This window comes from Protobothrops mucrosquamatus, unplaced genomic scaffold, assembly GCF_001527695.2.
Source record: "Protobothrops mucrosquamatus isolate PMUCROS unplaced genomic scaffold, P.Mucros_1.0 scaffold181, whole genome shotgun sequence".
NCBI classification, from domain to species: domain Eukaryota; kingdom Metazoa; phylum Chordata; class Lepidosauria; order Squamata; family Viperidae; genus Protobothrops; species Protobothrops mucrosquamatus.
In genome coordinates, this window is record NW_015386540.1 from 2,595,536 (window position 1) to 2,611,828 (window position 16,293).

The 16,293-nt window shown below is 37.3% G+C and overlaps 1 protein-coding gene across 1 annotated transcript in view; it reads right to left on the reverse strand.

Annotated features, from left to right (window-relative positions):
- The window catches only part of PSME4 (proteasome activator subunit 4), an 82,211-nt gene that overhangs the window by 11,392 nt on the left and 54,526 nt on the right, over positions 1-16,293 (reverse strand). Inside the window, exons 26-39 of the mRNA XM_015813675.1 lie at positions 15,433-15,642; positions 13,182-13,318; positions 12,802-12,855; positions 12,039-12,168; positions 11,153-11,234; positions 8,668-8,821; positions 8,271-8,340; positions 6,284-6,409; positions 5,335-5,487; positions 4,308-4,412; positions 3,645-3,736; positions 774-905; positions 395-603; positions 157-242 (exon numbers count right to left, since the gene is read on the reverse strand). Coding sequence (XP_015669161.1) covers positions 157-242; positions 395-603; positions 774-905; positions 3,645-3,736; positions 4,308-4,412; positions 5,335-5,487; positions 6,284-6,409; positions 8,271-8,340; positions 8,668-8,821; positions 11,153-11,234; positions 12,039-12,168; positions 12,802-12,855; positions 13,182-13,318; positions 15,433-15,642 — 1,740 coding nt within the window. The remainder of the gene's footprint in view (positions 1-156; positions 243-394; positions 604-773; positions 906-3,644; positions 3,737-4,307; positions 4,413-5,334; positions 5,488-6,283; positions 6,410-8,270; positions 8,341-8,667; positions 8,822-11,152; positions 11,235-12,038; positions 12,169-12,801; positions 12,856-13,181; positions 13,319-15,432; positions 15,643-16,293) is intronic.

Below are 16,293 nucleotides of genomic sequence, written 5' to 3' on the forward strand. Positions count from 1 at the left end.
ATCCAAACATTGAATGTAATTTGTATAAATGGGCTGTCTATGTGGCCTGACTTTCTGTACATCCTATTTATTTAAATGAAGCCTCATTCACACATTGTTAAAATGTTAAATGTTACTGTCATCTAAACAAATCAAGCTGTATATCAAACTACATACCTTGAAAAACAATGGCAAAAGCTGAAGCTGTTCTGTAACAGCTGTAGAAAAAGCTCTCCCTGCACTTGCCATCAACCACTTTAGAACTGTCAAGTAAAAGAAAGACAAGCATACTTCTCAATTCAAAGACAAAGAACAAAACACAACTTCATCTCTTCTAAACATTATTCCCTTTAAATGGCATTCACTACAAGTGAATATTTAATTAGATTCTCACACATTTAACACAAGCACCTACTAGTTTTCAGTAGTTTAATGCCCTGAGTTCGTTCATCTTCATCTCCAACTCCATTTTCTTCCATAACGTGATTCTGAATTTCTTCATCCGCTTCCATAAGGGGTTTGAGTTTTTCAAGTATTCGAGAAGTGAAGTCATGGACACGGGGAGACTTTGTTAGTGCAGTATTTGGCAAAGAAATATCTATCATGAAGATGTATGTCAAAACACTGCATAAAACACAAGAACACAATTTTTAATTTAGTTCCATGCCTTAAAGACTGAATTCAAACTCACCAAATAACTTTTCCTTATTTCTGGAGTACCTATAAACAACATGACAATTTTCTGGAATATCTAAAGGTTGAAAAACATGACGTAGTATAGCCTTAATACTAACCTTCCTATCCTCTCTCTGACATTTTTATAAACTTGGGTGAGCTTAGGCTCTAGGTATTTCAGCAATCTGTGCAGCAGTTCTGGCACTCGCCACTCTTGTTGTGCAAGGCCCCCTTGCAAAACATACAGGCGACTAGAAGGTAAAAAGAAGAAAAAGTTAGTGAAGTGATGACTTACAAAAGTGTACTTCCATCTTCTGCTCCTGTTCATAAAAGACAGTCATTCTATGTTTAGCTAATGGAGAGTGGGCTAATTAGCCACTACGCCATGTGCTTTTAAAAAGTTGGTCATATCAGAACTTATATCAAGCAAATGAACTATTCAATTTTGGGTTCTAATCCGTATTAGTATTTATTATGTACGTAGCATTATAATTTTTGCATGCACATATAAATGTAAATACATAGAACTCTGTCACTGTACTGTACACTTAAGAGAAGAAATCTCTACCTCCTGATATAACAGTAACTGTAAATGCTTAACTATCTATCCTGGTTTTCTGAGAGATCTCGCTGATTTTTAGCATCTATATTCAGACGGTGACCAAGAGGTACAAATATAAAAATATCAGGACATGGGGGCTCAACAACCTTTGCTTGAAATGTTGCTAAGCAAATTAATTAGATTTAAGCATATTTTCCATAGCCAGCTAAATAGCATGCTATAATCACTTATAACAGAATAACAGAGTTGGAAAGGACCTTGGAGGTTTTCTAGTCCAACTCCCTGCTCAGGCAGAAAATCTTATACTACATCAGACAAATGCTTGTCCAGTCACTTCTTAGAAACTTCCAGTGTTGGAGCATTCACAATTTCTGGAAGCAAGTTGTTCCACTGAGTAACTGTTCTACCTATCAGGAAATTTCTTCTTGGTTCTAGATTACTTCTCTCTTTGATTAGTTTCCATGCACTGCTTCTTGTCCTGCCTTCAAGTACATTGAAAAATAGGTTGACTCCCTCTTCTTTGTGACAGCCCCTTAGATATTGGAATACGGCTACCATGTCACGCCTAGTTCTTCTTTTCATTAAACTAGACATACCCAATTCCAGCAATTGTTCTTTATGTTTTAGACTCAAGTTCCCTAATTATCTTTGTTGCTCTACTCTGCTCTCTTTCTAGAGTCTCAACATCTTTTTTACATTGTGGCGACAAAAGCGGGATATAGTGGTCTTACCAAGGCATTATAAAGTTATATTAATACTTCATATGATCTTGATTCTATCCCTCTGTTAATGCAGCCTAGGACTGCATTAGCTTTTTTGGCAGCTGCAGCACACTGCTGTCTCATATTTAAATGATTGTTCTCTAGGACTCCAAGACATGATAGCAGTGTTCCAATATCTCAGGGGCTGCCACAAAGAAGAGGAAATCAAGCTATTCTCCAAAGCACCTGAAGGTAGGACAAGAAGCAATGGATGGAAACTAATCAAGGAGAGAAGCAACCGAGGACTAAGGATAAATTTTCTGACAGTTAGAACAATTAATCAGTGGAACAACCTGCCTCCAGAAGCTGTGAATGCTCCAACACTGGAAGTTTTTAAGAAGAGACTGGACAGCCACTTGCCTGAAATGGTATAGGGTTTCGTGCCTGAGCAGGGGGTTGGACTAGATGACCTCCAAGGTCCTTTCCAACTTTATTATAATTATCATTATCATTATTGTTGTTGTTAAGATCCCTCTTACAGATACTATTATTGACCCAGGTACCATCTATATCAGGGCTTTTCAACCTTTTCACCCATTGTACCAGTTTTAGGATATGGCAACATCCGAGTACCACCAGTCGCCTAGCAAAGTGTCAAAAACTTGATGACCCCCCCAAAAAGGATAAAAGTGATAAAGTACAGGTAGTCCTCAACTTACAACAGTTCGCTTAGTGACTGTTCGAAGTTACAGTGGCACTGAAAAAAATGCCCCCCAAACCACAACGAGCAAGACACCTGCCTACCCACCCGGCCGCGCTCTTCCTCCTCTCTGATGTTTTCATTGTTGTGAGCATTTCTGTTGAGGATTGGCAGCGGGGGTGGGGTGGGGGGTGTTTGGTTTTTATTCCCCCCGTCTGCTGGGTGGTTGCAGCAGGTTTTGGTCACTTCACATGACCCTGGGACACTGTGACCATCATAAATATGAATCAGTTGCCAAGCATCTGAATGTAAATCACAAGACCCTGGAGATGCTGCAACATTCCAGCGGATCGGCGCTTCTTCTGGGCTCAGAAGCGCCAGGATCAGTGTTGCGTTCCAGCTGATCGGCGCTTCTTCAGGGCTCAGCAGAAGCACCAGGATCAGCGCCGAGCTCCAGCTGGAGCCTGGTGCTGATCCTGGCGCTTCCACTGAGCCCTGACAGCCCCAAAGACGTGCTGATCCTGGCACTTCCGCTGAGCCCTGACAGCCCTGCAGCTCCAGCCATCTCTCGATCTGGCTTGTGCGGTGCTGCCACCGGTTTAGCTCATTCCCCTCCCCCGCTACCACTTTTCTAGGATGGTCGCGTACCACCTGCCAGGTGCCAATGTACCACAGGTGGTACCCGTACCACTGGTTGAAAAGCCCTGACCTATACTATACCTGTGCATTTGTTTTTTCTTACCTAAATGTGGAAGCTTACTTTTTGCACCATTAAATTTTATTTTGATAGATAGTGCCCAATGTTGGAAACCCTGTACTATTTCAGACAAATAATAGAACAAAACAGAACAGAATAGAATAATAACTTATTGTCACTTTGAATGTACACTAATTGACATACATTAAAATGAAATGTGGCTATCCAACTGCTATTCTGATGATTGTCATATGGTTAAAAGCAAAGCAAGCACAAATAAATGTTCTACTTTCATCTATGCTTTGGCTAATGAGAATTTTATTTCCTTACCATGCATCAACAAATGATCCTCCTTCACCATTCAGTGGAGACTCCAGTAACAATTCAAACAACCAGTACAATTTCCTGGGATCTCTGCTCTCCTGTTTATATAAATATATATTTAAAGGAAAAGGGGGCAAAATCATTTCCTGACAACATAAATCTTAATGTAACTTGCTGAGAGACAATTCAACATCAAACATTGATACTGCATTACACAGTGCATTTTCTAAGATAACTATGCTTTTTGAATAAATTCACCAAGTCCAAGAAAAAACACTTCAGAATTGTATAGAGATTATAAAACCTCTACAGCAGGGATGTCAAACTGCCAGCCCGTGGGCCGGATGCGTCATGCGAAAGCCACGCCCACCCCATTGCCTGCAATGGCAAACAGTCCCGATACGTCGCGTGATGTCACGTGACGTCGTGAGTTTGACATGTCTGCTCTACAGTAATAGAAATCTAAACATACATGTATATAACAATGTAACAAGTCATCATAAAAGAATTTCCATTTGTCTTTCTAGAATAAAAACTAAAATTAGTATAGTCAAAAGCTATAATCTCCTTTCAGTATAGGCTATTTTCCCCATGTTCAGAGACGAATGTTAGAAGAATTCAGAATGCTTTCATAATAAGGCAGAGTGAAAAATAATGTACAAGGCTTACACATGATGTTGCTATACATGTTCCCCAGTCATTGTAAGTTTCTACTGTAATATTGGATAAAGCTGTTCTGAGAAGTGGACAGAGAACTTTCCAGAGATTCTCCACCTGTACATAATGATGTAAAAAACAATGTATTACTAATACATGGCATCTGTAATTCCAAACAATTCTGTTTTTATTACAGTGAAACACATATAGGCAAAATCTATTTCTGTCAGAATTCATGTAGCTTAGTTTTAGAGGAAGCAAAAGCACACCACATACTGAAAGCATAGACTGTGTTAATGCTGTTGTTCAGAAAGCAAGATAGGAATATCTGTTCCATGTTTAACCATCCCTAATTTCAAACTAATTATTCATATGTGTGTGTGCCTTCAATCAATTTTCACTCCTGGAAGTGCCATTGCCATTGCCATTGCCTGCTTCCTGGGACTGAGAAAGAGAGTAACTTATGATTGGTTTGTTTGTCTAATTTCTATAGCCGCCCATCTCAATCAATGACTCTGGGCAGCCTACAATTCAAAAAAACTATTGCAATTAAAATATCAAAAATATTTTAATAAAAACAATAAACATCCAAATTAAATATATGGTTGCTTAATGACTGCTTGAAGTTACAATAGATTTGAAAAAAAAGTTACTCATGACCCATCTTTGAAATTATGATTGAACACATGATCATTCTCTCTCAAACACACAGATGTGTGTGTGTGTGTGTGTGTGTGTGTGTGTGTGAGAGAGAGAGAGAGAGAGAGAGAGAGAGAGAGATCATGTGACCCTGGGTTGGTGCAGCAGTCTTAACTTCAAGAATGGGTAATAAGTAATCTTTTTTTAATCCATCAAGGACCACACACACAACATATATGAAACATTCATGTATTTATATAATATGTATGTATGTATGTGTGTGTGTGTGTGTGTGTGTGTGTGTGTGTGTGTGTGTGTGTGTGTAATTCAGAATAATTTTGGTGTATATAAGGAGATCTGAATCAAATATATTTGCAAAATTCATAGAAATGTGCTCTACCTTTTCAAATGTCCAGTGTTTAGACCCTCTTATCAAACCAGCTATAATTTCAGCCACACAGCGTTGAGGACTTTCATGGGAATCTTCAGCAAGGCGTTCTAAGTGTGGTTTCAATACAGGTAAGAAGGTATCATCAAAGTTTCTAAACAGACCCTAGGGAAAACACACACATTTGACTTTAAGCCTTAATACTTCTTATTGCATTTACAAAAAGGGCTAAACCTAATTTAATTGTTCTAAAATGATAAATATATTTAAAAATGTTAAATATCAGTAATATCTAGAGGGGAAGGAATTTTTCCAAGCCCCAAATGTTCTGCATATATTTAATGCCTTTTTATTGCAATTTATCATAAACAGTAATTGGGCTACCATTTTCAGAATTAAATGATATACAAGCCATTATTAAGAGAAAAGCACTGAAGAGCTTTAGAAAGTAGTAGCACATTTCGCTATTGTACCTAAATTATAATCCTGGAAACCACATTTCCACAATTCCACATAAGTTTGAAAATTTGATTATTATGCTGTGAGGAAAACTATAAAGCAATGAAACTATATCAGAAAACTTCACTGCCTTAACACAAGCTAAATGGCGTGTGGTGTAAAATGAACAAATGAGTGTGCCTGCATGTTATACAAGTAATCCCCAAGTTACAAGGGTTTGTTTACTTAACGCTTTTAAGCGCCCCCTAGTGCTTACAAGAAAACCCCAAAATTACAAATGTTGCAGCACCACAGCAGTAGTTTGCCCTTATGAATGACTGCAGTGTGTAAAGAAGGGCACTTGAGGCAGAACTTTTTAATAAATTATGATTGATGAAATCAGAGCAATATATATGATAGAACAATCACAAAGGTTTAACTGCATGGATTTTTTGTTAAACAGCTTTACACATAGCTCAACATATTTCCTAGAAAAGAAGGAAAGTACTAGATAATCATTTACCTTAAAGAGGCAAAACCTACGAGGATTAAATTTATCTTTTCCTTTTCTGTCTTCTAAAGAAAGAAACTTGATTAACTGCTCAACAAAATTAGGATCAGAAAAGTGATCATAAATTACTTGCTCCGCCTGTAAAATAAAATAAACAATGATATAAATAGAACTAAAAACTGCTTACCACATCTATGTTGGGAAAAATATATATGGTCCCCACAATTAGATACTTAGATAATTAGATCTTTAGATCAGACGGCCTGAAAAATGTGTAACTGACATATTCTTGCAAAAACAAGTTATTCTCTAATGGTCAGCCTTAGAACTCTTTATGCTACCATTTTCTATCATGATGATGATGTTATACATTCAGACTCCTGTGGATTCTATGGGCCAGGTCTCTCCACATCTTCTGATATTGGACTAGTAATAGTAATAAAGTTGGTAGGGACCTTGGAGGTCATCTAGTCCAACCCCCTGCTCAGGCACGAAACCCTATGCCATTTCAGACAAATGGCTGTTCACTCTCTTCTTAAAAACTTCCAGTGTTGGAGCATTCACAGTCTCCACTGATTAATTGTTCTAACTGTCAGGAAGTTTCTCCTTAATTCTAGGTTGTTTCTTTCTTCTGTTAGTTTTCATCCATTGCTTCTTGTCTTGCCTTCAGGTGCTTTGGAGAATAGCTTGACTCCCTCTTCTTTGTGGCAACCCCTGAGATATTGGAATACCACTATCATGTCACCCCTCATCCTTCTCTTTGCTAAACTAGACATACCCAATTCCAGCAACCGTTCCTTATATGTTTTAGCCTCCAGTCCCCTAATCATCTTTGTTGCTCTTCTCTGTACTCTTTTTAGAGTCTCAACATCTTTTTTACATCGTGGTGACCAAAACTGGATGCAGTATTCCAAGTGTGGCCTTATCAAGGCATTGTAAAGTGGTAATAACACTTCACGTGATCTTGATTCTATCCCTCTGTTAATGCAACCTAGCACTATGTTGGCTTTTTTGGCAGCTGCATATTTAAGTGACTACTGCTGGCTCATATTTAAATGACTACTTCTTTGTTTTTCTATGCTCTGGCTGGTATCAGCTTTAATGATGTCCAGTCACTGTGTTCTTTGGGGGGCTGGTTTCCTTTTATCACTAACACTTCCAAATATAATTACTTTCTCCAGTGTCCCCTGCATGACATGGCCCAAATAAGTCAGACACAGTTTTGCAATTGTGAAAATGATCTCATTTTCTATAAAAAGCTAAAGTTGAATATTTTCATATCTCATCTTCCTACTCCCAAGTCAAAGATTTTCTGACCTGAGAAGGGACTTATTAATATGCTGCAGAAATCAGTGTGACATTATAATAAATTGAATACCCCCCCCCCCAAAAAAAACCCTTCTGGAAAGAATCCAATCAAAAGCTTCCATATATAAAAGGTAGCAAGAAAAATATCCAGCTTAGGAATTCGGGTAATTGGAAATCACCTGTTTCAAAGAAATCATTGCTGTGGTAAATAGACAAATGGTTTAGTATTATACCAGTGCTTACTATATTTAACTCTCACTTAAAACAATCACAAGTAATTTCCTTTTTCCTAATGTAGACTCCTGACACATGTATGCAAAACCACATGATTTCTCCAAACATGGTTACTTTTTAACTACCTGTTAAATGTGCGAACAGATTCCAGGCAAACAGAAAATATCACTATATATTTCCTGTAGTCAGAAGCTACATCTATGCTGACTCCCATAAGAATTTCTTCATACTGTATTTTGATATAAACACTAGGGCTGTGTGATCCAAGCACATAATTGATTCTATTAACATATTATGTGCATTTGAATTTCAATACTCTGGAATTGAGATAACTTTGAATAATTTAATTCCCTCTCAAGTTAAGTCTGTTATAAAATGAAAGGAAAAATGGTATATGCTGAAAGTGAAATATCAGACCAAGAGAAATTGTGAGCACATTTTTAAAATATAACATCACCTCTGAAAGTTCCTTTCTACTCCTCCCAAGTTTTGGTTGCTCTTCTGCAGAAGCATAGATTTCCATATTTCTAGAAATTGTGAGGGAAAAAAGTGAGACAACTTAAAACAATATTGAATGGCAAAATAGAAAGTACTTACACCACTTCCTGGTTCACTGTTTCAGAGTCACAATTTAGCAAGTACAAATTCAGATTCACATCTTTTAATCTTTATATTATCAAATACAGAAAGCCTAAAGGGTTTAATATATGGAAGAAATGAATGACTGCTCTAGCAAATCAAGTATAAGCAGGACAAGGTTTGTATCAGTAAGGCAATTTGAATGGAAGCTATGAAGTGACTCTACTGACTTTCATATTATAGAAGAGGGCAGAAGGACAGAAGCCAATACTTACTGAGGCCAAGTGTAGTATCCCCAATGTGTTTTTTCCACAAAATTGCAGGCTTCCCAAGTTTCTTTAGTCTTTGGTAAACTAGCACTCTCATAATGCAGCCATTGGTTATCAGATCTGTCACCTGCCTGGATAGTAGAAGGCTGTGGGGATCCACCTGTTTGTAAAAGAGAAAAATGCTTTTCTTATTAAACTTATCATTAGATGCTTGATATTTCTACTTTCATTCAGTACATATTGATGCCCACAATTACTGCCAGCTGTCACTAAATCACACAATTCTGAATAATTATATTTTTACAAAACAGAAACCATGAAGCATCTGTTTCAAATAGCAGCATAACTAGTACAGCCACACTAGGAACCAAAATATGTTAACCAATATTCTTAAAACTAAAACAAGTACCACAATAAAACATCCATTAAAATAGTCATTTTTCTACAAATTAGTTGCTGTAAGCTAGTTTGTTCATCTCTCCTTGGTGTAAGATAAACGCCTAGAATGATGGGGAAGCTCGGATTTGGCAGGTAATCGGTAGGAAAAATTGAAGTAGCCATTTTGGTACTCAAGGATAACAATACAAAATTATTTCAATCCTATAAAAAGTTCTTATTTCATCAGCATTTTTTTCTAGAACTAAAATTATGAAAATAGGTTATCAGTTTAGAAAACAGATTGCAGGATCCTGAAAGTCAGTTAGCTGACAAGCAGTGGATTAACCCTTTAACAATTTTTTACAAACATCTGAATTGAAGATTCACACATAAATGCAGAGGACTTTAGTAAGACTTGAGGAATAGGAGACTAAAATAACTTACAATCAAACTTACAATCAAACTCACAGCCTGCAAATTTAAGTAAAACAAATCATAAGACTGACTATTTAATATCTCCAATAGAAGAAATATCTGTAGCTCAGAACGGAATTGTGGAATCCTTGGTGCTCTCGGAGCTTGGCTGCTTGTTTGTAAATGTTTCATTGCCCAAGTATATAACATCATTACAAGTAAGTGTGGGGTTTGCTTCCTGTTTGTATACAGTAGAGTACCCTGCCAATGTTAGTGAGGATGTGATTTTCTCCTTGGTAGTTCCTTATTAGTGTTCTGTTTTCTGCTTGTTTGTCTAGTGTTAACCCCTACTTATCACGTTGGCTGCTGGAGAGGATGTGTTCTGGTGTTTTTGTTTCCTTTTTAGCTTTTTTTAATTGTCTCCTGAATTGTATGTAGATGTAGTTTATCTCTATGTGTCTATTGATGGCAGATTTGTCTGAATGCCAAGTGTCCAGGACTTTTCTAGAGTTTTTGGACTTGGTCTAAGACAGTGGTGGCGAACCTATGGCACGGGTGCCAGAGGCGGCACTCAGAGCCCTCTCTATGGGCACACGTGCCGTCGCCCCAGTCCTAGGCCTTTAGCTGGGTTTTATAAAACCTTTTTGTTTAAGGCCTCCGCCGCCGTGTGCAAAAAAAAAAAAAAGGTTCAATCAGTCAATTTTAACTTCTTGCGGGNAAAAGATCTTGCAAAGTTGGAATTGATTGATTGAACTTTTTAGTCCCACCCAGTCTGCCGTTACCACCACAGCCATGCCCACCCAATGGGCCACGCCCACCCAATTGGCCACACCCACCCGGCACTCGAGGATGCATAAGTGGGTTTTGGGTTGCAGTTTGGGCACTCAGTCTCTAAAAGGTTCGCCATCACTGGTCTAAGATGTTCAGTTTCCTAGTTGAAATTGTGGTTGAGTCTGTCTATGTGTTATAAGCAAGTAGTTTTCATCATGTCTTCTAACTGCCAGCTGGTGTTCATGGACATATTGCTGTCTGCCTGCCTGTCTTACATAATGGCTGTTATAATCCTCACATTATATGCTGCAGATTATATCTATTTTTTTTCTTCTTGAAGGAGGAGTTGATTGGTTTGTGTGCTATGGTGGTGCCATGTGGATGTAAATCTGTTGGTTATTTCTGATTTGGAATCGGATAAATTTGGAAAAGGGTAACAATATTATACATCAAAAACATCTCTGAAACAACCAACATTACAACAACCAAATGGCATCACAGTAGTAGACAAACACCAATCCAAAAATGCTATGGAACTCCTGGAAACTTGGCATTCAGATAAATCAGCCATCAATAGGCACATAGAGATACATCATAAAATCTCTGCAAGCAAGCAATCAAGCTCAGAGAGAACCAACGATTCCACTATTTCTCTCCCCAATCAATAGAATGCTTCAAGGTGCAGTACTTCAATATTTTAACACCAATGGAAAATTTAATGTTATTACCTATGAAAATCAACTAAACTTGCAGTAGGTATGGTGTCCAGTTAAAAAAGATATAACATAGTTGAAACATTAGGCAGAAGAAATTGATGGCAGATACAAAGACTGCAAATTAACAGATATAATAGCTCATATTGCCCTTAACATTCACTAACTCAAATTGTCCTTACTGAAAGATAGTTGTTTTTCTTTAGCGCACTTACTGATTTGGAAAGGACAGATGAGCATCTTTTTATGGGGCCTTTTCAGCTGCTTAAGGATGCCAGCCACAGCAGATATTGCCATCTACACAGAAAAATGAGAATTAGCTCATTTTAATTTAAAACAAATGAAAGGAGAAACACAGATCCTGTTTAAGATGGCACACTCGTCTCATAACTTTCCTCCTACATATAAAAACTTTATATGTAAGGTTCAGTTATATGTTGAAGTAGTCAGCATATAAAATTAACTGGGGTAAATTATTTTTTATTTCATTTAGGGGTTTTTTAGGGTAGAACAACGTAAAGATTTAGGTTTTCTAATCTCTACAGTGTTTATGTATAAGCATTTAGATCTTTATAATCCTAAAAATATTCATAAATTTGTGGAATTCAATATGTTAAAAGTTTTTAAAAAGTTGTCTTAGGTATTAATAGACAGATTAAAGGTCTTTTAAGGAAGGGTTTTTAACTTGGCGGCAAAGCCTATTCACTGCAAATATAGAAAGCTTCAGGGTTAAGTAGCTGATAATAAACAAATCCGTTGCCCAAGTTTGGAAAACTAGTGTCTATTAAGATTGCAAGCTATGTACCATAGACAAATAGTATGACTTGTACTTGCATAATGGGTGGTATTTCACTGAAGACTTTCTCTGTGTGAATTGGGCAACTGTGCCAGCCTGCACATTTCTGGGAAAGTCTACACATATCAAGCAAACTGTACTCAAAAAGAAAATGGTCCTCTGGAAGCACTGAAATTCATTCATAAGATTAAAAACAAATACTTTGATATGTAAAGAAAGCAGATATTAATCCACTCTAAGGAATGAATAATGGAATCAATATCAGCAAACCAGTTTTATTACAATTAATCCAGTTAACCTTTTACCTTGCGAACCACCAAGACATCATGATTGAGACATTCCACAAAAAAATTTATGGCTCTTACAGGTAGCACTCTGTCATCCCTTAAAAGTAGGGAGAGAAAACCAATGCCAATGTGCTCAAACTTCCAAGGGCTGGAAGGAAGAAAAAGGATTCCAAATTATACAAAATAAAATCTAGAAGGCATAACTTTTAAATCTAGCACTGAATTTTCACTGAACTTGGTGAGGAGTGGAATATGGTATGATCCTGGGATGGGCAACTCACTGCCTGGGAGGGGCCATAAACACCCAAATTTCAGCAACAAAATGGCACCATATTTGCAGCACCATGTTTTTTGTTTTACTTTTGTTCTCAAAAGTGATCATAGGAAACAGAGGGGGTTTGGAGTCAAATCACTTTCTTGTCCATCTTTAACACTGTTCTATCTCGCCTAGCATAAAACCATACTGCAGAAATTCAGCCATTTTGCAACAGAATATAAGCAGTATAATATAACTTATTTTTCCGGGCATGGGTGGGGGTTTAAAAATAAACATGGTTCGTTTCCAAAATGCTTTCTGCTCTTATTGTTATTAATACATTCTTTCTCCATAAAGCCCTTCAAAATTGGCCCTGTCCTTTTCAATGATGTCATCTCATCCCTGGAAAGCTTCTTGCAGTCACAAAGCTGAATGGTGACTACTGATTTCTCAATGGTTGCCAACTCACAGCCCAGAAAAAAAAGCACATGAACCACATTTTGAGAAAGATATTCTCATACTTACAGATTTCTTTGATTCACACAATCCAGAAGTTTATTTATCAAATTTTCATAATTTCTGAAAATAAAAAAGAACATTTATGCATTAACATATCTCAACAAAAGACAGGATATCATCAGTGGGCCAGTGCATATAGAATGCAATTCTTTATAGCAATCAGCAGACAGGAGAAACTTCTCTAAAAATGCTGTACATGGAGCATTTCAAATGAACATCATTTGTTTGAAGAGGTTTATAATCATGTTGCATTTTAACAATCATGTTAGGCAAAAAGGTAATAATTGGATTTTCTCTGATTCAAAAAAAGTTTTAAAAACCTTACTGTTACAAATGACTTTGATTTCACATATAAAAAATGAAATTGTTGGAGAGTTTGCACTTACTGAGAGGACTCGGCATTCCTTTCTTTCTGTCGCTGAATTCCCAACTCAATCTCTTCTGAACTAAGGCTTGTACATTCACTGTTTTGACCCAGTGACTTCTGCATGAGGACTGCAACTTCAGTACATGTCTCTGGGACCTGGAGAAGTAGGGAGACATAAAGAAAGATTCTGATACAACAAGTGATTATTCCCAGGGAAGGATACATTTACAAAATGTGTTGTTGTTAATTGCGAAGTCATGTCCGACCCATCGCGACCCTATGGACAACGTTCCTCCAGGTCTTCCTGTCCTCTACCATCTTCTGGAGTCCATTTAAGTTCACGCCTACTGCTTCAGTGACTCCATCCAGTCACCTCATTCTCTGTCGTCCCCTTCTTCTATTGCCCTCAATCTTTCCCAGCATTAGGCCCTTCTCCAGTGAGTCCTTCCTTCTCATTAGGTGGCCAAAGTATTTGAGTTTCAACTTCAGGATCTGGCCTTCTAAAGAGCAGTCGAGGTTGATCTCTTCTAGGACTGACTGGTTTGAACACCTTGCAGTCCAAGGGACTCGCAGGAGTCTTCTCCAGCACCATAGTTCAAAGGCCTCAATTCTTTGTCACTCAGTTACAAAATGTACAGTTACAAAAATTCAAAAGCATCACAGAATAGTATACCAATGCAGTGTATTTACACTTTTACTTTCTGCTCTTATTGTTATTGATAAATTATTTCTCCACAAAGCCCTTCAAAATTGGTCCTGTCCTTTTCAATGATGTCATCTCATCCCTTTCAATATTCTAAAACATAGACACAGTCAAGAGTATCAGTACCCTTCTATTTCCCCCATCCAATTTGCTGAGTGATTGTTTATGGGAGCAAAGGCACCTATGATAAAACTGAAGCAAAATGTCTGCTTGAGTTAGCACCAAAATCCAATTAACATATTTTAACTGCTAATGGTTACCAATTGTTCTATTTACAAAAATAAAAACAAATATAAATAAGCAAAGCAAAATGCTTACTCTATGAACTATGGGATACAAAATGGTGGATACCATTTACTTGTGTCGGTTTCAATTTATTTCACAGAAAATTGGGATTCTTTGGGGAAAAGTATAGGCAGTCAACAACTTATGACCACAATGAAGCCTGTCAATTATATTTGTAAGTTGTGATGGTCGTAATGCAGGTCACCCATGCAACCAGTCTGATTTTATGACCTTTTTTGCAGTGATCGTTAAGCAAACCCATTCTTTGCTATGGGGTGGCTTTGTCGAAAGCTAGAAATAAACACTGAAAAAAACATTGTAAATTGTGGTCATATGACAATGAAATGCTGCAAACGGCCAGTTGCAAAGTGCCTAAAATGCAATTACTGACTACAGGGGGTGGGGGTTGACTGTCAGAACTTCAGAACCATGTTCTAAGTACCTCTAGGGGGGTCCATCACAACTTTGAACAGTCACTAAGTGACCAGTCATAAGTTGAGAACTACCTTTGGAGGGGTATCAGTACTTTTTGTCACATCTGTATTTGGCCTTTTTCATACATTATTTTGGTGTCATAGTAATTCAGAAAAGGTACAACCTGGATGAGGCCAGAGCAGATAATTTATGAAAAGCAACTACTATTTTTTTTTCTTTTAACGACCCTGTAATCCCTTGCACTGGGGTGGAGTAGGGGCAACTGAATGGAGCTGACCATTTACTGGTCAGATGCCTTTCCTGATGTCTACGAGGAGCTCATGGCAGATATTTTTTTCTTTGCTCCAAGAGAGAGAAATATCTGCCACTACCTAGGATCGAACTCACAGCCTCCTGATTGTGAGAGGAGAGCTCCAACTCTAGGCCATCAAGCTGCTCGATAAAAGGTAACTGCTATTAATACTGCCACATTGTTTTAGACTTGTATTATTTCCAAGTATGTGGAAATTCTAGTATCCCAATTCTTTATTATACTGAAATTTTTACATTCTAGTTTATAATCAGATTGCCAAATGTATCATCTCAAGTAAGAGCTAATGCAAAACCCTGCCCTTAATCCAAACTCACTGGCACTGGCATCTACTTCCCCACCTTCCTGTACAAGACATATAGACTTAGTGCTAGATCACCAGCTATCATCCAAATTTAAGCAACATATTTATATTTATCAATGCCAGAGCATACCAAAACCATCAAATCAAACTGGCTGGACAGATACTAAATGGTCCCTAAGTAACCAGGCCCCATTCCTAAACAATTGTAAGGGATGTAATTATTTCATACTTACAGTAAAATCCAGTCCTATTGTTTCATACTGCCGATGGATTTTCTCTGCAAGGTCATCAAAGAGTCTAACTATGGATGGCTTTTCCAGAGACATTGCTTTGCTAAGTCCAGAAGAGACAATTGCAGGCCAGGTTTGGACAATGCAGTCCCAATCATGAAGATTTGCCAGACATACTCCACTATGATTTCCAAGAAGGCAATACAAGGCACCCTAGGGAAAAGAAATTTTAGAAAGAATTATTGATGTACAGTTGGAATTCTTCTCCAATTACAGTAGTCTATTGTCTTTTTGTTTATAATAATAGTCTGTGAAACATAAAATCAAGTTATTTCTACAGTGGTTCAACTCAGGATTGGCCATTAATGCCCACAACCTAAGGGCTTCACATACCATATCTTAAAATCAACCCATCAGAGAACCATTTCCCACAATACAATATACAGAGATTGCAAAAAAGCTGTTGAATATTCTTTTAAGCTTTATTGCTTTTTAATAGGGCTATAATTTATTCCTAAATAAAAGGATGAAAAGACAGGAAATACTTGTAATTTCACATTACTCAAACTTTCAAGTCTCTAAGTAATACAAAAAGTCAGGAGATTTCACATTTCTTAAACTTACAAGCTTCTAAGTAATATAGTCAAAACACCCTATGAATTAAAGAATAAACATATAACATCTAAAATTTTCAATTACTACATTCTTTAAACAAGTAATCAAGCATGTCAGCCTACTGTCTTAACAACTAACAACAAAAGCAGATCTATTTTATGGTATTTTAGAACAGAGATTTTCAATACTTGCATGTGCCAGAATTTTCATTAGCTCCAGCAAGAGTGTCTGCTGCTTCTCTCTCCCAAA